The sequence below is a fragment of the Polypterus senegalus genome, chromosome 14, assembly GCF_016835505.1.
Source record: "Polypterus senegalus isolate Bchr_013 chromosome 14, ASM1683550v1, whole genome shotgun sequence".
NCBI lineage: Eukaryota > Metazoa > Chordata > Cladistia > Polypteriformes > Polypteridae > Polypterus > Polypterus senegalus.
This window is the reverse complement of record NC_053167.1, coordinates 26,176,128-26,203,825: the sequence shown is the minus strand read 5'-3', so window position 1 is coordinate 26,203,825 and position 27,698 is coordinate 26,176,128. Positions and strand designations below refer to the sequence as shown.

Here is a 27,698-nt window from a genome sequence, read left to right as displayed (position 1 = left end):
TTCTGGTTTCCTGCCTTCTTTACTGTGTCTCTGGAATACTTTGTTGTTTTGCTGGGTTCAGTGGCGTGATAAACTGTTTTGCTTATGATCTCACCATTTGGTAAAATGTGTTGGCTAATTAGGTCATTTTTGCCAGCACAGTCAGCTAGGCCTTCTCATCTTTTTTTGAAATGCATTCTGGAATTGAGTTGTTTAAGCCCTTGGTTTTAGCTTTAGGGTTATTGGAAATGGTAGGGAATTGGAAAATGCAAGTTTTCAAGGTTCAGTATCCACAGCTGCTACCCTGTTGCTTTAAAGTATATTGAATCCATAGCACCAACGTGATGAGGAAGTATTGTTTCTCTCAATTATGTTCATACCATTTGTAATTCATCAATACTTGTAGCCAAAAGTATATAACAATGTTTATGCGTTATTTTTATTGTTCAGTACTTCTGAGTCATTTCTGCTTTTGAGGATAAGCACTCAGGGTGATGTCTCCTTATCCAAACTTGATAACCACTAATAAAGTGCATAGTCTGTACTATAATAAAATGATTTTTTATTGCATTTTGTGCAGACAAATCTATAAAATGATACAGGAAAACCAGAAGCAATTATTATAGAAGCTTTTGACATGAAAGATAAAACTACTTTTAATATCAATGAACACAATAGAGAATACAGCTTTCTTGTGATATATTCAAGTCACAGACACACAAAAATAAACTGCTAAGCACAAATGTTTATTTACATGTTTCCCACTCCCACCTCTTCCTATTCTGTGTATTGCACACAGCTGAAAACACAAAAACACACTACAGATTCTACAGAGTTACTGTGTCTACCTGGGATAACAGAAAATAGTCCACTGAAAGAGCTGCTTCTAGGCATTTTGATCCATTTTTTAAGACTACTGTGAAAGTCATACAAAAGGGCCGAGTGGTTTGTTTTAAGATGGGGGGGACAAAAGGCTTAGTTAACTAGAAGTAGTGTTAAGTTTCAAATTTTAAAGTAGTAGTTTAAGTTTTGAGAAGCCTCCCCCGCCCCCCCCCATTTCCCTGGCCCTGTCTGTCTGGGAGTAGCAGGGCAGGGTTCGTTTCATGAAGCATGACACTAATTGTAAAGTCACTAGAGAGAGTGAGCGATAGAGAGAGTGAGTGTGAGCAGCACTTGTATTCATACTGGAGTTCTAGGAGGCAGCTTTGGCAGAGTATTGCTTAGAACTGCTGCTTCTCTTCACATTCATAAATACCAGGAAAGCAAATGGTTCATTCTGTTCGTTTTATGTAAATGTGTGGTATATTTTTGAAAGGGTCTGCGTATTGTCTGTTTTTAACAAAATATTAAAAAAAAAAAGTGCAGAGGCTATTGCACGACCTGTAGTCAGTTTTACTTTTGACCATCAATTAATGTTTCTTTAACTTGTGTACACCTCATGTAAGCCCTGTAATTCTGTGTGTGTATTTATTTATTTATACAGATATGGTAGTGGTTTGAGGTAAACTGCCAAACTGCATTCGGTAGTCCCAACAGTTCTCAAATTGTCATGGGGAACCCATTGTGGCTGCTGGTTTTTGCTCCAACCAGATTCATAAATAAGTTGTATTTTAAGCAACCTGATTAGTTTGTTTTTCCCTCTCTCATTCTGCATTCAGAAAAGTGGTTTTTACTTTTACAAATAAGCATGTAAAGCTATAGGAAGTATAGCTATATGTCCATACCTTTTTGTTTTCCTATGATGTGTTTTTCTGTGTTGTTTTCATTGAATTTTAGTAGTGACAACAACAAGCAGAATAGACAACTGGCCAGACAAGGCTGAATGGTGGAGGGCTGCAACTGCTTCAACATTGGCCCCATTAACATGCTGATTAGAAATAGTTGCTTCAGTAAACTGAACAGTGGGTAAAGTGCATAATTATGATGAAAATATTACAAATCAAGTTTAAAAAAAGAAAAAAAAACACTAATTGTGTGTAATTAGAATGGAACAGAAATAAATGCTTGGTATAAAAATCCCCAACACTTTCGTAATTTCTACCTTGACCCCAATGGCTTGCTTAGTTAGGCCAGGAGTTCAATTAAAAACCGAATTTGGTTGGTACAAAAGCCAGAATTTGACAACCACTGTGTTAGTCTGCTCCCTCAGGTGTACTAAAATGTGTCTGCCTAAATTAAATTTTTACAGCCATCTAAAGCACAAATAAATGGTTAATAGTAAATAATCTTGTAACATTAACACAACAAATTGCATGCAGTTGGGTCGAAAGGACTGCGAGTCATGTTGGATATTCTCTGGAACTCGTCTGAAACATTCACACACCTCCTCCCAGATGCATTGACGCATCTACTTGGAAATCGGCATTAAAAGGTAAAATGGGTGGGGTTCTTATAATACACACTAGAGTCTGCACAGCTAGTTTCATTTAGTTTTTATACATCTAAGTGAACTTGCATTTAAAAAAAGGGTTTGGTCACAGTATGCCAAGTTGTACAACACCTCAGTTTCTTCCCAAATGTTTGCAGTAATAAGCTCCATCGACTTTGGCAAGTTAAAGGGCCACAGAAAAGAAACTTGGAACTTGGGAGAAACCCCTCGACCGAGCTTGTTAGGTGTACAGTGTCCTCCGGGAACACCTAGGAGGGACCCTGTGTTGTTGGGGGGGTCTGTGATGAGTGTGAATGGGGTGCTGGATGGGATTGACACCCAAAGCCAGCCATGGAAGCACTAAACCTCAGGAGCTCTCATTTAGGAATGCTGAGGTGTCTGGGGAGCAGCGCCTGTCACTGCCATTTCAAAGGAGTAAATTACGGCCAAAAAAGCAGCCTCGGCCAAAATGAGGGTTAAAAGTTGCATAGTTGTGCACAGAACCAGTTTCTTGTATGCTGCAAGCCAACAGCAAATCAAGATTATTAGCACTCCACATAATAGTGCTGCTTACAAAATCTTTTAACGTGTAAAACAGAGTGACTTGAAGCATTTAAAATGGGAGCTTCCAGGCGGAAGGTTTGAATTAAAAAAAAAACTGGAGTGTTGAAGTTGTCAAGTAGTTGAGTACTTTTTATTGTGCACTTCAAAACTGCCTTGGGTTCTGCTCTGGTGGATGGTGGGGTTTGGTTTGGTTTTGTTTTGTGTGTTCTGTTTTGCTTTTCCTCTGTTTCCTTCCTGTTACAATGACTCGCTGCTTTTCAAGGCCGCAGTTTTGTCGTTTGCATTGCTGTAAATACAAACTCAATACTGCATTGAGAACAACAATACAGTGGCAGGCCTGAGACGGTGGCAAGTGGACTAAAACAGGGCATCCTGCTGCTTTCCACTTGATTACAGGTTTTTTTTGTTTTTTTTAATAATGCAGAGTAATAGACAAACACCGCAGATGCAGTCTTCTGATAGGCATGGGGGCAGCCATCTGCACCCCATCAATATTGCACTTTTTCTCCCTAATAAATGCCCTCTTTTTGCTACAATGAATTGTTGTATCATGCAGCATATACAGTAAGTACAAAATGTGAATCTGACACCTTCTCTTGTTTGCTAGTCCTGTGTGTTTTAAAACACTCATCCCGATTATCAAAAAGTGAAATTTCAAAGGACTGCTGTTTCTGGGATGGGTAGGTGAACATCGGCAAGTCACAGCAATCTACTCTGAGCCCTTGATTAGAAATTGCCTGCGTTTTAAAACTACCACGATTCGGAGCATGGAGAATGATGTGTGCCTTATTAAACTTAACAAAATAAAATATATAGTGACTTTCAACCTCATCGCCTTCTTGCTGCATAGTGGTGCACTTTGCTCAGTGGCTTTCCAGTTAAACACTGGACAGAGAATAAAGAAAGGTTGTGCGGGACGCCAGTTTAATAAAAAAAATGAAAACATAAATGAATAAATAGCCTGACATTCCTGGAGTCTTGTAATATCCGCTTCCTATTACCACCTCAGTCAATTCAGTGCTAGTGTTTTTACTCCACGTATCACCTTCACAGAAGCCCTCTGTAAAGTGACACAAGATGCCCACAAATCTTTTTCCCTTCAGCTGTGAACACTGCCAGGCCAAAAATCCGTATGACTGAACTGTTACTGCAGTGATTAACACTCGGGCCTTTTGGCTGCCAATAATTTCTTTAACTAGTGCAGTTTGTAGCTTCTCATTTCATAGCCCAGTTAGTTTTATGGTATATTGATATATATATATTTTTTTTTATCTGCAAGGAAAAAGTTTATTATGTGTAATAGAAATATGTAAGCACTAAGATATCTTATAAATACAGCAGGAGAGGTATGCATAGTGTTCACTGTTGTAATCGGACAGTAGATGTGTGTTCCTGTGGCGCACTCTTCTTCTAATAGTTTTTTCTGTTGCTTATGCACGAGTGGCTAGAATGTCAACGTGATGGACATGTCCACTGTAGGCTACCACAGCACAACCATTTCCCCTAAAGTGAAAATCAGAATTTGCTGTATTAAGAACAGTACTTCTGTCTGGTCCTTCTATATGACTGCAATGATTTTGCCATGAAACTAATTGCTGAACGTTCACAGGATTAAACTCGCCAAGCATATCACGCCAGTTCGATTGTGTAACACCATATGCCTCCGTCTCAATGGTCACGTCAGCTTTTGATGACCAGTTCATATTACTGTCACTATTGCTCGCCTCACCTAATGGTTCAGTTCTAGTTGGTAATAAAACCGGCTTTACAGCTTGTTTGCATACCATTATGTTTTGGTCGAAGCCTCCACCCTACTCAAAAATATTGATGAGTTACCGCAGAATGCATAGAAAAATTCATCAGAATACTGTCCTGCATGATATTTGGTCTTAATGCTCCATATAATATCAAAATTGGTTAACGCTGAGGAGAATTTGGGGTTAACCATATTTACGTAGAATTCAGCTGGGTTAATGTCAACAGACATTTCCCGTGGCTATGGAAAAGATGTTACTGCGTTTCAGAAGAGGCAAATTATTGGCCTGCATCAAGCAAAGAAAACCACTAAAGAGATTGTGGAAATTAATGGAATTGTCTTAGGAACTGTCCCACACATCATTAAAAACCTGGAAGGGCAGTGGTGAAACTGTCATCTTACATGACCATAAGCGGAGATCACTAAAGTGTTTGGGGAAGTCGTATCATGAAAACCTGACAGGAGCCTCCCAGCTATGTTTAATAGTGAAGAGCGTTTCCACACACAATGTGATGAGGATGGGGACTAAACCTGTTTGAGGCCCCAGGAAGACCCCTTGTCATTGGGGCTAATTAGATGACACAACTTCCAATTACCAGGGGGCATGAAGGTTGGACTGTGGAGCACTGGAGAAAGGTTGTGGTGTGACGAGTTCCAATTTGACCTATTCTGGAACGGTGGGTGCATCAGAGTAAGGAGGGACTCGCACAAAGCGGTGGAACCGTCTGAGTACAAGCCCCCCCAGTGGTGGTGTATTGATGAGGGGCTGCTTCAGTTGTTCAACAGTAAAATGAAGTCAGTCGAGTATCTGAATCTCCTGATCAGGTTATCTTCATTGACAACAAAACCCAACTGAGCGTTTCAAGGAACATGAAGAATGATTTTGAAGATGAGCCTTAACCCTTTTGAAAGTCTTTGGGATAGGATGGAGAAAACTTTATGGAGTGATTGAACAGAAGAATGAAGACAAATCTGGGTGAGCTTGTCAAAATAAAACTATGACAAACGTGTGCTGTAATCACATCTTGATGGTCCAATAAGAAAAGTTTTGTTTTTTTTGTCCAGGCAGTGTACTTAATGCTTTAGGGAGAGTAATTGACAAAGATATCATTAATAAGCTAAGGGGTAGCAGAAGCAGAACAAGACAGACCACCCATCCCAGAAAATAATTGGGTCCTACCGCTGTGTAACAGAATCATCGTACATTTGGTGAAGGATTCATTGATCTCTCGCTCCACATGACAAAGCCAAACAAATGGCAGTCTTGTGTATGCGAAGCCCCCAAGCTGTTGTGGATCGCTGTGTGCACAGTCACAGATCTCCGACGGCTGTGCCCGGGATTTCCGCTAGGTAGCCATTAGCAATGCTAACAGAGGATTGCTGCGCGATTAGGTGTTGAGGGCATCATCTCTTCACACACACCCCTCACTTTCAGACTGCAGTGTCCGAGTCGATTCCCCTCAAGTGATACATAGTGCAGAAGTCCCTTTTCTCATTTTCTTTTGTATGCTTAGTCTCTTTCTTATATGTGTATATATTTTTATATATCTATATATATATATATAGTACATTTGAAAATACAATACAAACAAATCTATATAGATTAGCAGCATTCTCAACTCAAAAAGTTTAAAAATTCTCTTTTGTGTCATATGCAACAATATTTGTTTTACATAGAGTTAAAAACATAGATAACACATCTATTACCTGCTCTACAAACAATATTATTTTTTCTTTTAGAAAAAAAAAAGCTCTTCATTTTAAACTGCCAAACCACACAATCCAGAAGATAATTCTTAAAAAAAGCGAACACTTCTCCAGTGAGACTCAAAGAGAACACCTCCAAATTCCACCAGGTCTTGCACTCTGATCTCTTTCCAGAATTAAATCTCTTGATCGAAATGCATGAAGGGAATATTGCACTGAATCGGTGATCACTACAATTTGCGCTGGTTTACTTACATTTGATTGCTTTGTATTTTTGGCAGCAGATGAGATCTTCAATATAATAAATTTCTACTCTTTCAAACACAAGTTCCTCTACAACTTTTATAATAAATTTTGAGGCTCAAACCTTAATAAAAAAGTACTTTTCATGCATCAAAATAATAAACTACAGAGCATACATGAAACCTTAACACAGTAAAAGGAGTACTTTCGTTTTTAAAATACATTTGTAAACTCTTATTTATATTGTACAAAGAGAAGAGTATTTATATTTCATTATTTGGCAACAGGTTACTGACACGTAAAGGGATTTCTTCTTCGAGCCTGAAGAACGTTTCCCCCAAATGGATCCATCGCTTTGAAAGCATGGCCCATTGATACTTTGCTACAAACCGATAGCAGGAAAGTGTGCAGGTATTAGAGAATGGAGGCCACAGACGATTTGGAATTCACTTCGGCACAGTGAGCGGAGTGTTTTGCACTCTTCGTACGATACAAACGTATTATAGAATTCACACGCCTTTATATCAAAGGATAGGTTTGTGTCGTTTCCAGTTTTTCTGAGCATGCTGACGGACTGTCCTCAAGGCAAAATTACTCTGAGCCTAGTAGAGTTTTACTTTAATGCAATGTGTCTAAAAAAAATAAATGTTTATATGGCTTACGAAACTTTGACATGAGAAATTAGATTAATGTCTAAGAATCAAACTGCACTTGCAACGTAGACATCAGCATGACTCCTGTCCTACTGAGCCCAATGTTTGTGCAGGAACATATATAGTCATTAAAAAATCATTTCTCACTTGATTAGTCATATTTTTCTTTTTGTTATCCAATTCTTAATTGTGTGTTGGATGAATAAAACCATGAGATTACGTATTAGGATAAGCTGCAACTGCACGGCATTACACAGTCCACTTCAGTTTTAAATACTGAATGATCAAAACTGAATGGGGCAGCACGTCAAGGCCTCGCTTGGGTGAACTCTGCATCTCCCTCCAAGTCCACATGCGTGTTTGATCAGTTTGTGACTTGAACTCAGCGGTACGTGACTTTTAAGTGCACTGGTTTGTTTGCCATGCGTGGTTTGGTCCCCGCTTTGTCCTGATGCTGCTGGAATGAGCAGCTCCCTACTGAGTCAACATGCATTCATATATTACCATTTATATATATTTATGTACCAAACTTAGTCCTTATACATTCCTTCATATTCTGATTGCCATACCTTTGCGGTTTAGAGTTTAATACAAATTTTGAGTGGTAGGTGCACTCATCTAAACCCCTGTAGGTTCCACTGGCTTTAAACAACCACTAGTGAGTGTCCGGTGAAATCACTTGGGACAGCCATGTCATCTGTCAGTGAAAGTTTCTTTAATCCATAGCTTTGCTGCCCCAAAAAGATGAAAAGCTTCTAACTGGCAAACAACAAGAAAACAGTAAATTCGTTCACATCGCTGTGTCTAGAGCCATGAGACGTTAGATTGATGTCTTAAGAATCAGACTCCATTCAACATACAAAGATATGTAGGAACCAAATATCTTCCCTGTCACAGCAAACGTACTGTAAATCATACCAGTAGTAAAGTCTGAGACTTGGACCTGAGACCTGCAGTACTCTCTTCATTCGTGGGAAAGCCTTGCACAAGGATCATTAAACATTTGCCACTACTGGAAGATCTCAGCTTTGTGCAGTATTTACATACCTCCATCTTTCACTGAGAGGAGGTTTAGCAAAGAAGAACCCTATCCTACACTGAAGCAGCAGTGCTCAATTTTACCAAATTTGTGGGTTACTTGTTGCAATGAAGCAGTTCAAGACTTGGTAAACATGTCTTTTTTCATTTCTTTGGTGCAAAGCTACCTGGTCAGCCAACAAATGACATGGAATGATTCTAGATGGTTTCATTATATCATGTTATACTCGTGCTTCCCAACCTTTTTCCTGCAGTGGCACACTTTTTTGAAACCAAAAACATCTCAAGGCACAACACTATTGTACTAACCACAAACACATATACAGTATATCTCATATACTTGCTCAACTGTCCAAAGGGGCAAGGGTAGCAGAGAAGCCAGTTGAAAAAAAGAGCTGCCAGATCAGCATTTGCAGACACAACACTTACTGAGCACTTTAGGCTCATCCCCAGCTGCTTTGTCTGTTTGACCGCCACTCTCTCATATGCCCACTATCCACCAGCCCGGCTCAACTTGCAGGCGACCACACAGCCCTGAGGAATGTCTGAAGTGCTCTAACATGGCGATTGTGGAGCTGCTTTTATGCCAGCTTCTCCAGGTTGTCCTATCCTCTTCAGACAGGTCTCGAGCACCTGAGGAGCTTGACCCTCTCAGGTTTAGACCCAGGTGCACACACTATAATCTCCATGGCTCACCTGGGTAGCTTTGAGGGTACACCTCTGTGCTGTGGCACACTGCTTGAAAAACATGGTGTATTACTATTGGTTCCTAGTCTTCTATCACTGTCAGGCAAGCTACGTATGATCAGAACATTTGTCTACTGTATGTCAGAACCTATCATCCATAACTTTCCAGTGGAATGGCACAAGGGTGATGTCAAAGTGCTTTCATAGCTTAAATACATGGCTCAGGGGCAGCAAATCACAGTGCTTTACACAGTTGCTGTCAATACCGTAGAGAGCTGCATGTTCATTCTTTCATCTTTTTGGCTGATGCTCTCTTCTAACCAACCATCAGAAGCAACTATCATTTCCTTGATCTGGAGCATGTTAGTAGACCCTTTGGAAACATAAGTGCAACATTTCAAGATGCAGATTCATTTTAGATCTGCTTGCCATATTTAGTGTAGGTGATGGGAGGTCTGTTATCAGTTTCCCATCATCTATTGCTGCCAATTCATGCATAGCACAAAAAGGACTTTCTGGAAAGGGTACAAATACTGAACTTAACCGGCGTCATTTCCTTATTTCTTGCTTTATTAAAAAAGCAGTGGGATTTAGGTGAACGATGAACACAGAACACTGATCAAAAAAACAACAATTACTCGTTTGTCAATGTAAGCCCTTCTTCATCAACTGCTCTTATGAATTTTAACCCACGTCGACTGAAGGCCTCCACCTGCTTGCTTATTATCTGTACTTTTAAAATGGGTTGAAGTCAACGCCTTTCGTTCGCAGCATTTATTTGGAAACTTTCTTATCCTAACATTACCTCAATAACTAAGGTATGCTTTGTTTAATTCAACTGATTTCATCCCAGTCTGGGCTCTTTAAAACTAAACCGAGAATCAAAAAATTGCAATCAAGTGGAACATGCTTCATATGTGTAAAGACGTACAGTACATTCACCTAATGAACCATGAAATGTATGAATCATGTAAAAATCACCGTGTGATGGCAATTAAACAAACAGTAATCATAAAAGGAAAGATCAGAACTTACAGAATCAAGACTTTTTGTGTTTCAAAAGTCAAAATGAAGCCAGAGTGTAAACCACTGGCCTAGTTTTGTCTCCAAGCTCACCAATCTGAAAATGCACTTGCCAAAGTAGCATGTCTCTACTGTCAGCTGGCTAGTCTTTCACCAGCTGTGTCCAGTGTTGGGGTGGCTGGGGCCTCTCCAACATTTCCGTTCTACCGTCCCAAGCAGGCTCATCCGTCAAAGGGGCTTACGTTCTTCATGGATGTAGCAGACAAATATGGTCCTGTTCCCCTTTGCTCAAACTTTCTCCTGTTATTTCTGCTCTGCCCCAGGTAGTCTTCAATCTGTGCAATACCTTCTTCTTCTTAAAAATAAATAAGTAAAATAAAAAAGCACACATAAGCCCACTTAATGCCCCCCTCCCCTAGAACCTACAATGCGGACAGAACAAAAACATCCCCCATCAGGGACGGAACAAAATTACTTGATGGACGACCACGTGATGGACTTAAAAGTGGACATGACCAAATGCCAACCTGCTGCTCACCTGCACCTATAACTTTCTGTCTGGGGCTCTCTGAGCATTGAAAGTCTTGTATTTAAAAAAAAAAAAAATAATATATATATATGTGTGTGTGTGTCTATTAGATTTAAGAAAAGAATAATACTAGTAATTTACTATCTTACAAAAGTTAGCTACTTCACAGTTTTTTTGTATTTTTTGGAGTCACTGTGTTTAGATATTGCAATTCTGAGACACACACTAACAAGTACTGCACCGATTGGAACAGACACAGTGCCATCTTCTTGCTGTCTAAATATTCATATTTTTTTAATTCAAAATATTCCTTCTAAATATTTTAACCTTCTTTCTTTGAACTGTATTTACAAGCATTTGTACTTTCTTTAATGAAAAACAGGCAAACAAACACAGATGCTAAAAATCTGGTGCCAAGTCACAGTACATGACCTGCAGGCCAGACATGCAGCAGCTTCCTGTGGTAATATTAAAGTAATATTAAAGTATTGGCTACAATAGATATCTTACAATGTGGAGAGTGAAAACGACCCCTCTGATCTTCAGGAACTCATCAGTAAATAAAATGTGAAGTTGTACTTCCGTGTTGCCTAATAAGTTAGACGTGACCAGTGTGTTGAAGTGCCTGTGTCAATATGCATGGTCTGAAATCCACTCCTGTCTACTAGGTTCAACATTCTAAGCCTATTTAGAGGGAGGCACCCCTGTTTGTTAGGAGAATATTTTGTAATATCCAATGAAAGCTGGCTGGAACTCATTTTGCTTGTCTGTCTATCATTTCCTTTTCAGTTTTAGACTTCCTAATTAGGGAGGTCCTTTGGATTCCAATATTATCTCCACCAGTCTGACATTTAACTGGACAGGGCAATCACTTCCACCTACAGTATGTTGTAAGACCCATACCTGCTTTCATGACGTATATATTAGGTGGGCTACTTAAGGCAGGAACATGGAACAAGTACAGTTTGTAATTAATTTCAGTTAACTAAAGAATTTGTTTTGATGTAACGCTCTAAAAAGAGAACGTAAATAAGAGAACCATCTCAGCCATCTTTTCTGATTACTAGTATTATAAATGGTCAGTATAAGAATCTTTTGCACTCTCCAAATGTATGTGTAATTATTACTGATCTGTGTGATTTGACATTTATCTCTCACTCACGTGTGAGTGTGTGTGAAAGATAAATAAGTGTATCCATCCATCCATCCATTATCCAACCCGCTATATAAAACTACAGGGTCATAGGGGTCTGCTGGAGCCAATCCCAGCCAACACAGGGCACAAGGCAGGAAACGAACCCCGGGCAGGGTGCCAGCCCACCGCAGGATAAATAGGTATAAATATCTATATTCTTTATATGTGTGTATGTATATATAATGCTATTTAAACTTTACATTAAGATTTTTAAAAGGTTTTCAATGCTCAGGGTCTACATTTTCATGTTTTTCATGCTTTATATATGCACCCAATTTTTACATCTCAACTCAGACAATTAAAAAAAATGACAAGTATTTTCTTTTTTCTTTTATCAAACCATGCACTTTTCCCCTATATATGTAGCTTCACGGTTCAAGGATTTTAGCCTTGACCTCTCTGAAAAGCCATTTTCCCAGAAAGCAGCTTTGCGCCACATTCATCAGTCTTTCAGAAGAGCCTCCACGTGTTCAAATGCAGTGGCAGGTAAAAAGCAGGTTGGCTTGTCACGAAGTTTGACAAAATCGCATTCAAATTCACATAATAATCAGAACACCAGAAATGTGTGCCTCCAGCCAATACAGGTGTGGTGAATAACAAACAAAACCAGCTTTCCCATCTGTGTTAAAGGTTCTAATAGATGGTTTGAAGCTTGCATGAAATATTTAAATGTCTGCAGGCGCCAAGTGAATATAACCTGTACTTGAGTGGCTGGACAACAAGGGTACGTAGAGCTTGCATTTTTTTTTTCTTGTTGCTGTCAAATGACAAATGATGGTGGAGCTGATATCACCACCATTTGATCAGAAAAGGGTAGGGTGGTATGGGTCTGTTCCTTCTATACAAGGCGCCGAGGACGGTTCAGTCATTTGCAAATAATCTGATGGAAGTCAAGCTGGGGATCTCAAGAGTAGATGGTGATAACCTCCCGGCCTCCTCCACGCACCAGCAGAACCCGATTGAGGCCTTCAGTGAGTACCTCCAGAAACTCCATGTCTGCAAGGAAAACATGTTAAGAAGCACAATAGCAATTATGGTCTGGCAGAGAGGAATTTAATGCAACTTCTACAATGTGCTTAAAGCTCTTTGAGAAAAAACTCACAACTCACATAAACCAGCCATTTGAGATTTCCTTAAATAAGACCGATTTGTTTTTAACTGCATATGTTACCATAGGAAGATGGCCGGGTATGTGAGGGATTGGAGGGCAGCTTTTCTACACATGGTTACTTTTGGTTTATTTGGAAAAAAAAAATAAATAACATAAAAATGTTCTGCTGTACAGGGGTCAAGTATCACATCATGACATCCCAATGAAGATTGTGCAATTGAAAGTTGAAACAAGATAATTTTGAGTTCATTGGGGTAAACCAGAGGTACCCAAGAAAACAAGCACTGCATTTTTCACCCCTGACACTTCCTATTTTCTGCCAGGAAAACAAAAAACAAGATGAGATTGCAAGAGTTTGCTCATCTAAAAGGACTAAAGGAGCTGCAAGTAAGCACCTAATGTATCTGGTTCCTGCAAGCAAGAAAAACACAAACTGTATAAATAAATAATAAAAGTTTACAATAATACAAATGTACAAGTCAAGGATTGCAATACTTAAGTTATATAACACACTACGGAGCCCTCACATGAAGTACCGTGTGCAGCTCCATATTAAGAAAAAGACATAGCAGTGGGGAATAACAAGGCTGATACCAGCACTAAGGGGTATAAGCTACGAGGAAAGAGTGAAGGAGCTGAACCTCCATGGTTTAAGCAAATGGCGATTCAGAAGTGACGTGATAAAAAATCATGAAGGGAACTGGTTTAGTGGATCCAAGCTGTAACTTTAAAATAGATTCTTTTCATTTTAAAATTTTGCACCAATGAACCATTGACACATGGAATAAATTACAGAGTAGGGCAGTGGAGAGTAGGATTGTAGGGGCCTTCAAATTTAAACGTAATGTTATTTTGGACAATCTAGGTGAATAGCTTGCTGGACTGAGTGGCCTGTTCTCATCACAACTGTTATAATGTTCTAAAAACGTTAAGGCAGCGTTTCTCAACCTGTAAGTATTTGCGACCTGAGTTTTCATAACAGTTTTAATCGCGCCCCATACCTAACGTTTTTTTTTGAAAGGAGCCCACTAATACCAATTTGTTCTTTTTTAATTAATGATATGTCATAGATGCATATTTTATTATACCTACTTAACTTTTATCGACATGTATCTAACTCTGTATTTATTTTTCTAGTATCAGAATGTAGTTTAAATTAATTTGTTTTGGTTTCAATAGATGTGTTTTTCATATTTTTGATTCTTGTTTTCTTTTTTCACATCTTTGCCCCCCTAGGGGGGCCCGCCCCACAGATTGAGAACCACTGGCATGACCAAGCCACAATGACACACTTAACCAAAGATCTGGTAAAGAGTCACAAGCAACATTACAGTTTTTCTTTCCACTGTTGTGTAAGTCTTGACAGCAAACCTTATGACTATTGTTCCCTGGAGACAAATACAGTTGGTTGGTTCTATCTATCTATCTATCTATCTATCTATCTATCTATCTATCTATCTATCTATCTATCTCTCTCTCTCTCTCTCTCTCTCTCTCTCTCTCTCTCTCTCTCTCTCTCTCTCTCTCTATCTATCTATCTATCTATCTATCTATCTATCTATCTAAACTATGATTGTATGTTTGTTTCTGGGAATTGCTTGGAGTATGGTAAGATATGTCACCATCTTAAGTAGTGCTAAGAATTGCAGGTTATGTACTCAACAGCAGACATTGCTACCATCAAGAACATGGCTGCAACCATGCAAAGAAAGTGGCACTGACTACAAGAGAAGCAAATACAAAACAGCACTGTGACGGCATCAACAAAATAACGTTAAATTTAGCAACAGTAGGTAAAGCAATACTCAACAAACAAATTGCTAAGGAAATAATTTCAGTGAGATCTAAAATCTGATTCACAATGATGTTCCTCCAAACAGGTGAATGGCAGTATGAGCAAATCAATTACACAAGCACCAGTCACTAATGGCAATGCCTTTCTAACAACATATAGTGCAGTGGTGCACAGGTTATCAGCAAAAAAGAAAACAAAATCACTGCCTATTGTCATTCTGAGTCATATTTACCAGTCCTGTATAATGACTGACCACTGTCAGTTTCCTGAAAAGGTGACATGAGTTTTATTAAATGTATGAAATTCATCATTGTCTGTTTAGTTTGAATGTGACTGCTCCACTGCTATAGACATTCACTATACCTTTAAGATGAAGGTATGCAAATACACATTGTGTGGTGTTCTGGCTTATCATATGAAAAGCTAAAAAGAAATACTCATGGCTTCCATTGCCTTTAACAAATTTCAGATATTAAGACATTGCAGACTGTGGTGGGCTGACTCTCTGCCCAGGATTTGTTCCTGCCTTGTGCCCTGTTTTGGCTGGGATTAGCTCCAGCAGACCCCTGTGACCCTGTGTTAGGATATAGCGGGTTGGATAATGACTGACTGACTGACGGAAGACATTGCAGAAACGCTCCCCACTGGCACTGTGCAGAACATAACTGTTCAAAGGATACAATTCTCATCTCCTGTCCTGTTCTTCGGTGGTCCTGGCATATTCAGAAGGACCAGCTTTGCATCCTGGGACTTTTTCATTATAACTTCATTTAGCTTAAGAGCAGTATGCATTCGTCGAACATTAGATTGGTTCCTGCAGTCAGGAAAAAAAAAATCTTTACATAAACTTTTAAAAAGATCAAGTTAAGAATTTAGTAAAATTTGGCTCTTAAATTGAAAGAATTGTAGTTTTGATAATTCATCATGATATATAAGTGCTTAAGAAAATGAAGAAATGAGGAGACGAGTCCATCATGTTAGACCAGTCTCATCTCATCATTTTATTAAAATAAGGTGGAGTATTCACTTGAATAAAATACAAGTTTACTGGGGTTTCCACCAATATCTGTGCAAAGACATGTTGTCTATTATACACTTTCATTTTTGTTCTCAAACAACTTAAAACTGACAATTGCAACTGAGTTAACATTAAGGAACAACATGTGACACAAACTCCAAGGTACCCAGTCACCCACCAACTACATCTCTTCACAGTTTTCGTTAATATCAAGATTCTTTTTGTCTCCTCTGAGAAAGTCACAGTAATCGACACATGCAGAGAGGCTGGTTACCACTAACTTAAATTAAGGAACACTTACAGGGACTCCCATTCACTGCAGCAGAAAAAGAAGATAAGGAGAGAAAAAAGATTATTATGAAATCGTTTTAGAACAAATATCGTACCCTGCTCTTCTGCCTCATCCAACCTAAATCAGTGCATAAATTTACAGAAAATAATTGCATGATCGGCCAAATAACTTTGTATAAATTAATAAAACATGAAAGGTGACTCATGGACTGGTAACTTCTTGTTTTGAACTGCAAAAAAGAATTTCATGTAACATACATTTTCAGGCAGTTTATGTTACATAGATAGATCTAAAGTGATATTTATATCTAGTCATCTACATTACCTGCTCAAAGTACAAAGACAATTCTAATCCACACCATACAATATCAGAATGGCTAAAGAAAATGAGTTTTAGTATGGCCACACCAAAGTCTCCAGCTTAATATGGCATGGTGACAGAACCAATAGCAAACGGTTTTGGTGAAAAACTTACAAATGTCATTAGGTTGAAGTAGCTTTACAATGGGCAGTGGGTCGCCATTCCTCCAAAGCACCGTGAGCCTGATAACTTGAGCGAAACTCTGGTAACAGTAATTACTACTAAAGTTTAGCAACCAGCTACTAAATCCAATAGTGCAATCACATTTTTACATAATACATTGTGAATTACATAACTTTGTCTAATAGGTAAAAGAAATAAGATTTATGTTATTTGCTGACTCGGGGTCTGTTATATTCAATAGTAGGTTTTAGTTGAAGATATTAAAACATTCCCAGTGCAAGGTTCCTTAAACCTTTTCCAAAAAATTCATGCAGTGTGGGAGAGCACATTACCCTGCTGAAAGATGGCAGTTCATTTGGGGAATACCAGTGGCATAAAGGGGTGTACATGGTCTGCAGTAATGTTTAGATAGGTGATATGTGTCAATTTGACATCCACATGAATGCCTGGAGGCAGGGCTTCTCCGCAAAACATTGCTCAGAACCTCACACTCCCTCTACCGGCTTGTTTTCCTCCCACACTGCATCGTGGTACCATCTTTTTGCCAGGTAAATGACACACATGTCATGTACATGATGCAACCGAAAATGGGATTCATTGGAGCGGACAACCTTCTTTCATTGATCCAAAGGCCAATTTCAATGCTCATGTGCCAATTGTAGGCACTTCCAATGGAGAACAGCGTTAGCACAGGCACTTTGACTGGCCTGTGGCTATGCGGTTCCATACACAGCAGGGTTCAGTGCAGTGTGCGTTGTAACGCATCACTTCCATAACCATCATTAAAATTATTTGTGCCACAGTGGCCTACTGTTGGTTTCTACGAGGTGGGATAGCCTTTGGTGACCTCTCGTATCAATAAATCTTGGCTGCCCAAGCCCTGTTGGCAGTTTGTGGTTCTTCCCTCCACAGATGTCTGCCTGATGGTGCACACCAGGGCTGACTACGAACACACCACAAGCTTTGTTGTTGAAGATGTCCTTTGAACCAGCCATTTGGCCCTTGTCTTTATGACTGCCCAGATCTTCTGCATATAACACATTGGCAACTACTGCGAATATCAGCTTAATAAAAATGTATCCCAGACTTTAAGTTGTACCTCTGCTCTGAGATACAGTAGCTGACATCATTTGCTTCATATGGGAATGCTCATAATGTTTTGGTTAATCAGTGCATGCACTAATGCATTAAATCAGATATGGATTATATACTTTTTTACAGCATTGTAGTGTGTCAAAGAGAAAAAAAACATACACATTTGGGCCTCAAATAGTTTAAGGATCTCAAACATTTGGTTTCATGACTAGCTAGTAGCACACACACACACAGAACTATATTTATAAAGAGTTCATTCATTCTACTTTTAAATTCAGAAACATTTTTACAAATTACTGCTCTATCTAAAAAAAATCATCTTTAAGCTGACAAAAAAAACTGGCACAGCCTTTCTGAAAATTTTCAACACAGTCCTAATTATATGTTTGTTTCATTGGTGAATTTTACACATTACAAAATTAAACATTGGCACATGTCAGGTAACATACAGTCTTGACGGCACATGTTCCCCACAAGTAACCTCACACTGGTGGCAATTCCCACAATCATCTATGCATATATCAAAGGTTGCTGATAGACTCACGGCTTCATGTTGAAGATGTCTTTGATGGCTTCTGGTGTGCTGGGGCCTTTGCCCTTGTTCTTATCACCAGTAAATTTTTCAGTCCATGTCATGTGAACCTTTTCTCCAGGGGTTTCCGCCTCCTCTGCAGGGGATTGGGGGCTGGCAGGGGTGGGTGCTGCATTTTTGTCATGGATTAGCTGGACCTGAGGGGGGCAGGAGAGAGCAACACACTGAGAGAAGGGAGAGTGTGAGAGTAAAAGGGGGAGAGAGAGACGTTAGCCACCCAGACTCATATTAGTGTACACCAACTACAGAGTAGGTTATTTGCCTTCAGAAAAACTACAAAGAGCTTCTTTCACAAGTCACAAATAAGTATTCATTTAAAAAATATTGTAAATGTTGTCTAGTGAAATATTTTATTTATTAACATATCATCAGGAGTGCATTCCAATCACGTGGTCACGTTTCACTGGAGATCCTATCATAGCAACATCAGGCAAAAGTGAAGGAACACCCCAGGCCAGGGCACTGGTCTCACACATGCAGACTAGATGTGCTAATTTAGAGTTGACATCACCTAACATGTACGTCTTTTTCTGCATGGTAAGGACAGCTACAATGCCCAGAGACAATAACTTGACATACATTTGAGCAGAGGACCCTGTATCTGTGAGACAGCTGTGCCTCTCCAGTTCCATGTTACTATATCATCATTTTAAATGCCCAGTTACAGACACATAGCCTAACAGTTTACTTTGAATTATATTACATTTTATAACGTGAAATACATTTTTATTGAAATAATTTTTATTTTCACCAAAGTATGTCTCTTGGAATGCTTAATAGGCCCCCCAAGATAAAAAGTAGTGCTAGTTATCAACTTTATAAGCTGAAGAAAACATAATATTTAGTGGGGATGTAATGGGTGACTTTAATTCACAAAACATACACAAGGCGAACCCATCAAATAGTTGATCGTAAGAATTGAAATAACTGGATTTAATAGATTACTATTGTGAAGCGAAGGGGGTACTTTTGAACAGAACCTGAATCCAGTTGAAGCCAAGAATGCCCAAGTATACTTAATAAAGTGGCAAAAATAATACACAAAAGAACGTTGCGAGTATGTGGAGATAGTGTTTTATAGCAACAGTGTAAAATAGCAAACCTACAGCCAATCCAGCCAGAGAATTTTGCTGGTTAGATTGGCTGGTCTGCATGTCTTTATTCCAATGATGCTCTTCTTGTTCTCTCCTTCTGTCCTCTCCCTTACACTTAGCAGGTGAACTCCTGCCAAAACCAATCCTCCTGTCTCCGAGCTCATTGGTCTGATAACCAGAAAGACCCCTCTAGGGATTACTTATGGAGTAGAGATTTTCTTAGGGAACCTGTCCTGCTAGATCATTCCATTATTGACGCCTGGCATCCTTAAACTGGGATTGCAAGTTTCACAAGTCAAGCCCAGATCACCCACCATACAGGGTAGCAGGCGGCTTTATTTAGAGCACAACTATTACCACCCATCTACTTGAAAGGTTTTTAATATTTTGCCCACTGTTCCTTATATATATTTGATCATGAGAAGCAATTATCTCCTAGGCTCACACATTTTCATTAGGGCTTAATGTCAAGTGCCAATGGTGGGCTTGTGTTACTGGCAATATTATTGCCATGCATTTACCACCTGGGCACCTTACATCTCCCATTGGCACTACTCGGTTTTCCCTGATGTTGTGGTCCTCATCAGACATATCAGAACTGATCCTGATTTTAGACACTTGCACAAAATGTGGCACAATAAATTGTACCGTAGAGTAACCCTTCAATTTACATTTTTTTTGGTTTCTTTTTCTCCTATTCGGTGTTTCTCCTCACATGAAATGTTTTGCCATATTTTCATTTCTTTGATATTAGTTTAAAACAGTAATATTCTTACAGTAAAACTAACCCTAGAGGATAATTTTGAGTTCAATTGTGTGCATTTTTCATCCTAGCATCTGTCACCATATACTTTTATCGTGTCCCATGTACATTTGTTGTGCTACTGGTTGTGCTAATGCCAATGTACAGATTTATTTATTTTAAATTGGCAAGAGGCTTTCAACAGCAGGCAGAGAGGACACTAAAATGGTGTTCAAAACTAAAAAGGTAAGCAGAAATTTTAACGTGTTAAAGCTGGCAAAAGATCAAACACCAAAAGAAAACCTGAAAACAACTTAAACTCAGCAGGATACTAATCTTCTTGTTTAGATCACTATAAAGAAATAAATAAATAAAAAGCAGACACTAAACAATCTTCCTCCTGGTCTGTTATGACACCATGGTGTCATTTGCAATGTACACGCATCCTAACAACGTGTGGTGTCCACCCAACAGAAACTGCCTCCGAAGGAGAACATAAATGCATAAATCCCTGAACGTTTTACCAAAAGAAACAACACTAAATTTAACAACTCATTAAAAATAATTTATTCCACATTTAACATAAGAGAACACAACTTAACACAAGTAAATTAGACACCTAAATTAAAATAGCAGTAATTAAACAGCCAGGAAAAACAAGAAAATGAAAGAAATATTGCCTAAGAAAACCAAACAAAAAGCTTACAAAAGAGAATAAAATCCAGACTGGGAAATGCAAAATAAACTAAGACCCCCCGGCTGATAAGTACACAAACAAGCCATGTACAATAATTTAGCAATATCTGCTTTATAGCAACTGCTAATCAACAAATCCTACTCCGAACAACAATGGAAACCTAGCCAAATAATTTCCCCACAAGACACCACCATGTAAAACTGATCAATTCAAGGCTAAAAATCCAAAAAGTAAAGCCGAGTGTCGGGGTCCTAGGTACTGTATCTGTTCATTTATTATGGGGATTGTAGTGGTTCCTGTTTTGATTTTCATGTATATTTATGGGTTTTCTACACCAAGGATTCTGGTGGTTACCCCAGTTTTGGGCCTACTGGCTTAGCTTTGTTTGCATATATTTATTTGGACCTTTTTTGGATGCCATCTTGTTTATTTATCAGCGACACTATTTTGAGCTCCTGTTGTTAGGGCAGCACCAACACTTTTAGGGGGTGTCCGCTGAAGCTGTGAACCATCAGTCATGATTCCATAGGATGAAAGTGCACCTCAACCTAGTTTCTGTATCCGAGTTCACAGATTCCCAAAAGCCTCTTGTTGCTGCTCAGGATAAATACTCTTTTCGATTCTTCAGCTTTTGAACATCTTTTAACTATTTTTACAACAAATTCTGCCTCACATTTTGGCTTTGGTCGCTAGTTTTTCTGATCTTTGCTTTGTTTGTTTTCTTTGCTTCTTCACCTGGTTGCCTATAAAATCACAGTGCTTTCTTTTTTTTTTTTTAAAGCATGACAGTGAGATTCCAAAAAGACTGCTGATATATTGCAGTAATCTTGATGGCTTCTCAAAAGTAAGGGTTTTAGTCTGTGGAGAAGGTCTGCTGGCTCAGTAAGAAAAAGCCACCCAGTGCCACATAGAAAAACAGATATACATTGACACGGACTCTTCTGGTTGTGCTACTAGTAACTGGAGCAAAGACTATATTTCTAGAGGAAAAGCAGGACAAAATTAGCATGTAAAAGGGCAATAGGGGAAGACTTCAGAAAACAATAGAACCAGTAGTGGGGACCCAGTGAGAAGGTGACAGCACCAGTTACCAATGAAACCCCTAAAACAGTACAAAATAGCAATAACTAAAGGAATGGTCTATATAAGTGTTCAGTGTAGGGCAATACAGAGTAGAATAGTAGGGTAGGATAGTGCCATGTGTCCTCAGGATGCCAGAGGGCAGATGACTAAGCTAACCCTGGGGTGCCTGACCCATTCCCACTCCAATATGTGTCTGAAAGAAGGCATGAACACCCCTTAGTTGAAGGATACCAGGAGAAGCAGGAGCGTAAAACCCAGAATATAGGTGCTTTCCTACTGTAGGAATCTTTGTCAGGGACCAAGGGTATTTTGGAAGCTTAGAAACTCTGTAGCATTTTCACTACAGAAACTTGGGGTGTTTGCAGTTCCTGGTACTTTTTATTAGGAAAAAAAATTTATTCATATTGGGAAATCTATTAATAGAGACGTCTAAGCCAAAACACTAAACTAAATCGTAGTCAGAATAAAAAAGCAAAATTGTCAAGAACCAGGAACATTAAATAATAACAAAAAGCATGCTACATTTTTCAAGGTATCCAGAAACGTGGACAACCAGTAAATGTATAATGCTAACCTCTATACTTTTGACCCAGTGATATGATGCGCTGCTGAAATTTCCGATCGACACTACTTAGAAATGCCATAGAAACAACAAACATCTCACACAAAAACAGATCAGTAACATGAGACAATGTAATTAAATTTTAACCTTGGTCTCTAAAATCTACAAACAAGTTTTACAATATTTTTAGAGAGCATGGAACAACTGTGAACAGTTAAAAACCAAAGCCAGATCGTGACAAGTTCCTTTCCTTACAAGCTTTCATCATAACAGAGCCCTGTATATTCCTCCTGTTTGCCTCAGTTCTCTGCTGAAACTTTAGCTATCCTGCTTCAATTATTCATGAACAGAGGATGCACAAACCAGTGTGTTTCTTCGTGCCGGTCCCAAGCCCGGATAAATGGAGAGGGTTACGTCAGGAAGGGCATCCGGTGTAAAAATCACATTTTATCACATGTAACCCATTGCTGGCAGGTGCCCCTTCTAATCTTATATCACAGCTCCAGCTTATTCAAAACTCAGCTGCAAGAGTCCTTACACGAACCAGCAGCAGCGAGCACATCACACCCATCCTTCTTCGCCTTCACTGGCTCCCTGTGTCTTACAGAATTGAATATAAAATCCTACTTATAACCTACAAAGCCTTAAACAACCTCGCGCCAAACTACATCAGTGACCTTCTCCATCACTATGTGCCTGCCCGCCCACTAAGGTCCTCCGATCCTGGCAATGTTGTGCCCCACACTAATCTACACTCCATGGGTGACAGGGCTTTCAGCTGTTTAGCGCCCACACTCTGGAATGACCTACCGAAATTAATCAGGTCAGCTGACTCGATGAATTCTTTTAAAAAACAACTCAAAACTCATCTGTTCAGGAAGGCTTTTAGCTCTGCCTGACTTTACTACCCTACTTTTAGTTTACCTCTCAAGATGCTCATGTAACCTGTGTGTGTGCTAGACCATCAATTATGTTTTCTCTGAATTTACTGTTGTAATCTTCTTTATTTATTTATTTGGTTTGTACAATGCTATATACTGTATACCCTGCCGTTCTTTCTTATATTCTGTAAGTGCCTTTAGCATGGGAAAGGTGCTATATAAATAAAATGTATTATTATTATTATTAAAATTTTGCCAAATCCAAATGTGGACTGATAATGCGCTGTAGCAAACCCTAATGGGAGCAGCCGAAAGAAGAAGAAGAAGATTCCATTTGTTCTTGGAATTTCTAACCCTTGTGGTATATTGGCCTTTTTGTTTTTCACTTTCTGGTTTGTTTCTTTTGTTTTGGGGGGGTGTTTGGTTTTTGGTTTGTTTGCTCTGCTCTCTAGATTAGTTTTTAGCCTTTGTTACTAAACTTTATAGTATTTATTATTGTTTCTAAGTTTCTATGGGTCAGTCAGAGGTTTAACTGTTTCTGACTCTTTTTGGTATTAATATGTTTTGTCTGTTGTGTTCAGGCCGCAAGTCTGAATCTACAATTCAGGGCCAGGCCTACTTTTGAGTTTTGCTGCCTATCTTGCCTATCTTGATTTTTTAGGCTTAGCTTTAGAGTTTTTTTAATTCGAGGGCTTGGTGTCCTGCCTGAACACTGAACTGGGTAGTGCTGTATCAGTTTTAAATGAGAAATGAATGAGAAGGGAATCAGTAGAGGTCACAGAGTCAAAATAACAAGCCAAAGGTCAAAACTGTGAAGATGCAAAATAAATAAAACAAAATTCAGGACATGAATCAAAGTTCAAAGTTGGGGTACAATGAGGGATTTCATAGCCAAAAGAAAACACACAATTAGCGCCAAATCAAGCAGATGTTAAATGATCTCAAGGAACAGAATTTGTAACCATAATATACTAAATAGAAAGATCACTAAAGGTTTTTTTTTTATTTGGAAGAACGGGGTAATGCACATGCTGACCTTTTTAGAGTCACATTGATGGTGTCTGATAACTGTAAAACTGTGGTGCCCATAAAACCAATATGACACCCTGGGAGAGAGTCATTTGTTTTCAACATTGTTAAAACACTTTGAAATTCAAAACAAATTTAACCAATAGATTCCAAACAATTATTGAAAAAAACTAAAAAACATGGACACAGTCAGAAAGTCGCCAGCCAAATTCTGACACTTGGGCATTACAACTGAAGCAAAGACTCAAATGACAGAAGAAAGTGAGGGAAGGTCTAAGAGAAATTAAATGGCAGGAGCTGAGATCAGGGAGTTCACGTGGCACTGGAGTAATAGGCAAATGGATGAGAATGAGTTTAGTTGTCTTTCTGTTAATTTGTACTTTGTGTTGTCCCTGTAATTATCCATCCTTTGTGGATATTTCTGTTTAGTAAAAAATACATTTTAACCTATAAGGGTGCTCCTCTAGATGTGGAGGGCTACCACAAGGTCCCCTTGTAAGTCAGTATATTTTTTACAAATGTTAGTACCTTATTGAGAATAACTTTTGAATTTCATTTTTATCCATGTTTCTTGACGTTTTTATGTTTATTTAAATTATATACATTTTTTGCTGTTTAGGTGGTGCCAATTTAATTTTTGTATGGTTGACCCAAATTTTATTGATCTTTGCATGGCCATGGATAAGTTTTTTTATGGTTACTGTGTTCCTTGAAAGTCATATCATGCCATTGCATCTTGCCTATTTATGATAGCAGTGAGAATCTTCTGTTATCCAAATCAAACTGAAACCAAAATTCATCTTGAGTAATTATTGTAGCTAAGAGCAAAGAATTACTACTTACAGATAAAACCTATTCAGGCACATTATTTTCTCGACGTTGGTTCCTTGGATCCCATTTCTGTTTTGATGGTTGATCTCTGTTAGTATTTTTTGGTTTCTTTCCATGAATGTCCCCTAGCCACAAATTAATCTGCTCATTTTCTGTATGTTTCATCTCTTGGACCACTTCTTCTTCTTTTTTCATCCTTAATGGTACTACAGTACAGAATTTACCAGGTGCTGCACTAGAACACAACACTTTTGGGGCCATCAAATCTAAACTTGTTAGTGTTTTGGCAATACAATATGAACAAAAAATGACAAACTAGGTTGTGCTGAATGGCTTAATTTCATCAAAATGATTAAATTGTAAAAGTCAGGTGACTTTAAGTTAACATTGCTGATTATAAATAGAAGAGCCCCCTGCTAGATCAATAAGGCAACATGTGAGCACAAGACATGCCAGCAACGCCTGGGAAAGTGAAACTTGGCCATCTTAGAGTACCTCTTCTTCTGGTTTTTCTTCACTCCCCTCTGCTTGGTCATCCTGCACAGTCAGGTGGATTCGTGTATTTGCTGGGTTCTTGCGTCGAATGGAGCCACGAGATTCATCTGTTATGCTCTGGATCTGTAAATATCAAAATAGTTTGTTTGTAGGAGATTTTGGACAACTTAAACAGAACGGAGATGTTAGAAAAAAGCAAGATAAAATAAGGGTGATTTGATAAAGAGAAAACATGAAGTGAACACAGTAGTAGCAAATTAAATTCTGCAGGGAAAAAAAAGTCAAGTATGCACCAGCAAGGGGCAATGTTCAACTTAAATTTGGATAACACAACCTAATTCAGCATGTAGCTGACCGGCAATCAAGAAACTGTTGAGGCTAATGAGAAGATAGTAATTGAACTATTCATATTAAATCCTCGAGTGAGGACAAAAACCAAATGGAAAGACACACTATAAAGCTTCAGTTCTACAAAAATTAGTAAATTCAGCTATAGTCAATCAGGCTGTGCTATCCTCTACATCTAAATGCTTGATTCAAGTAGAAAGCAAAACCTAGAAACTGTAAAACAAGTGTGACACATACAAGTTGAGGTTAAGAAATGGATGGAGCCATGAACCAAAATCTTTAGTTATTACAGGCAGGTTACCTCTCTTTCACGCTCATTCTTGGTGAGGTGCATCTGTTTAAGAATCTGGGAGCGTTGTTCCATAACCAGAGTTTTCTCATAGGTGTATGCTGAAATGTCACTGTCATGCTGTCAATTCACAAAACGATAAACAAAAAATATGGGTTACTGTTGGGCTGCTGCTTCATACTCAACCACACCATTATACAGAGTGCTATGCTGGCCCTTTTTGTAAACTTCTTAGGCCAGGGAGAGCTAATGGTCGACCAGGTAGCACAGCACAGCTATACAAATGTCCTGCTAGAGATCCTTTACTGCTATTTTTATGGTAGAATTTGCAGAAATTAAGATGTGAGCATGCAAGCACATATCAATAAATGAATCAATCAAACTTAACTTAACAAAAGGATATCCTGCTCCATTCAGGGCACTTGAAAACTTGCGAGAAATTTTTGAGGGGTTAGACCTTTTTCAGAGAAAGATGGAGGAAATTGTTTGCCTAGAGGGATAGTGTTTAATGGGACAGGATCTGTGTGTGTGCCCTGCCTATGTCTGTTAAGCTTAGGTTGTTAAAATGGACCAATCCAATAATGAACTTGGTGAGTTCCACTCATCTCATAATAATACACCAGTAATACAAATCTTAAAATACCAAGAAGAAGTGATTAAAAATGAAAAAGTGTTTTGATTGGTCCTTCAAGAAGAGATCCCTTAAACACTGTCAACTGGAAGGAGTGTAAATGCAGTAGAAAAAAATAGTAATAGATATATATAAATTGTAAATAATTTGCCTTGTGTGGCTGATACATTGCGCTGGTTAGCAAAGCAGATGATCAAAGTAAATCACAAACTTCATTTCAAGCTCTGAGTGCCCAAATGTTATTTTACAAAGCAGCTCAAATTCTTAAACCAGCTTAATCTGATCCAGGATCATGAGGGCTGTGCAGCACTGGTGCAGATCAGAAATTAATCATAGACAGTGTAGTCATATATTGCAAGGACCACCAATGCACACTTGCGATTGTGGAATTGCTAGTTGAACCTATCTGACATATTTTTGTAGAAATGAGAAGAAAATGTGAAAATTAGGCAGGCAGAAGTGAAAATGTACAAATACCACTAAGAATTCAATCAGACATGGGATTTGGAATAAGAAAGGTTTAGAAAGCGGTATTGGTATTCTATTCTATTGGCTTCTAACTTAATTCATTCACATATATATTTCTGATAAAGTGTAAAGACTCTATCTATCTATCTATCTATCTATCTATCTATCTATCTATCTATCTATCTATCTATCTATCTATCTATCTATCTATCTATCTATCTATCTATCATTATTTGCTGGCAATTTGATCTGAGCCTCTTAGAACTTACTGTAAGTGAGCAGACATTTATATATGATCACTTGCTTGCTATTCATGACCTTTTTCAACTTTAACTGTGCATCTGTTATTTATGTTTCTGCCTGACATTTATACAGCTTTGACTGGTTTAACTTTAATGGAAACCAAACTTTATATTGGTT

The 27,698-nt window shown here is 38.6% G+C and overlaps 1 protein-coding gene across 2 annotated transcripts in view; it reads right to left on the bottom strand.

Moving 5' to 3' along the window:
- Positions 1-11,925: 11,925 nt before the first annotated feature.
- Positions 11,926-27,698, bottom strand: part of slc12a5a (solute carrier family 12 member 5a) — an 820,727-nt gene continuing 804,954 nt past the window's right edge. For both annotated transcript variants that reach the window (XM_039735849.1, XM_039735850.1), the window contains exons 21-26: positions 26,192-26,299; positions 25,543-25,665; positions 18,081-18,265; positions 15,968-15,982; positions 15,329-15,462; positions 11,926-12,738 (exon numbers count right to left, since the gene is read on the bottom strand). In XM_039735849.1, coding sequence (XP_039591783.1) covers positions 12,647-12,738; positions 15,329-15,462; positions 15,968-15,982; positions 18,081-18,265; positions 25,543-25,665; positions 26,192-26,299 — 657 coding nt within the window. In that variant the 3' untranslated portion in view covers positions 11,926-12,646. The remainder of the gene's footprint in view (positions 12,739-15,328; positions 15,463-15,967; positions 15,983-18,080; positions 18,266-25,542; positions 25,666-26,191; positions 26,300-27,698) is intronic.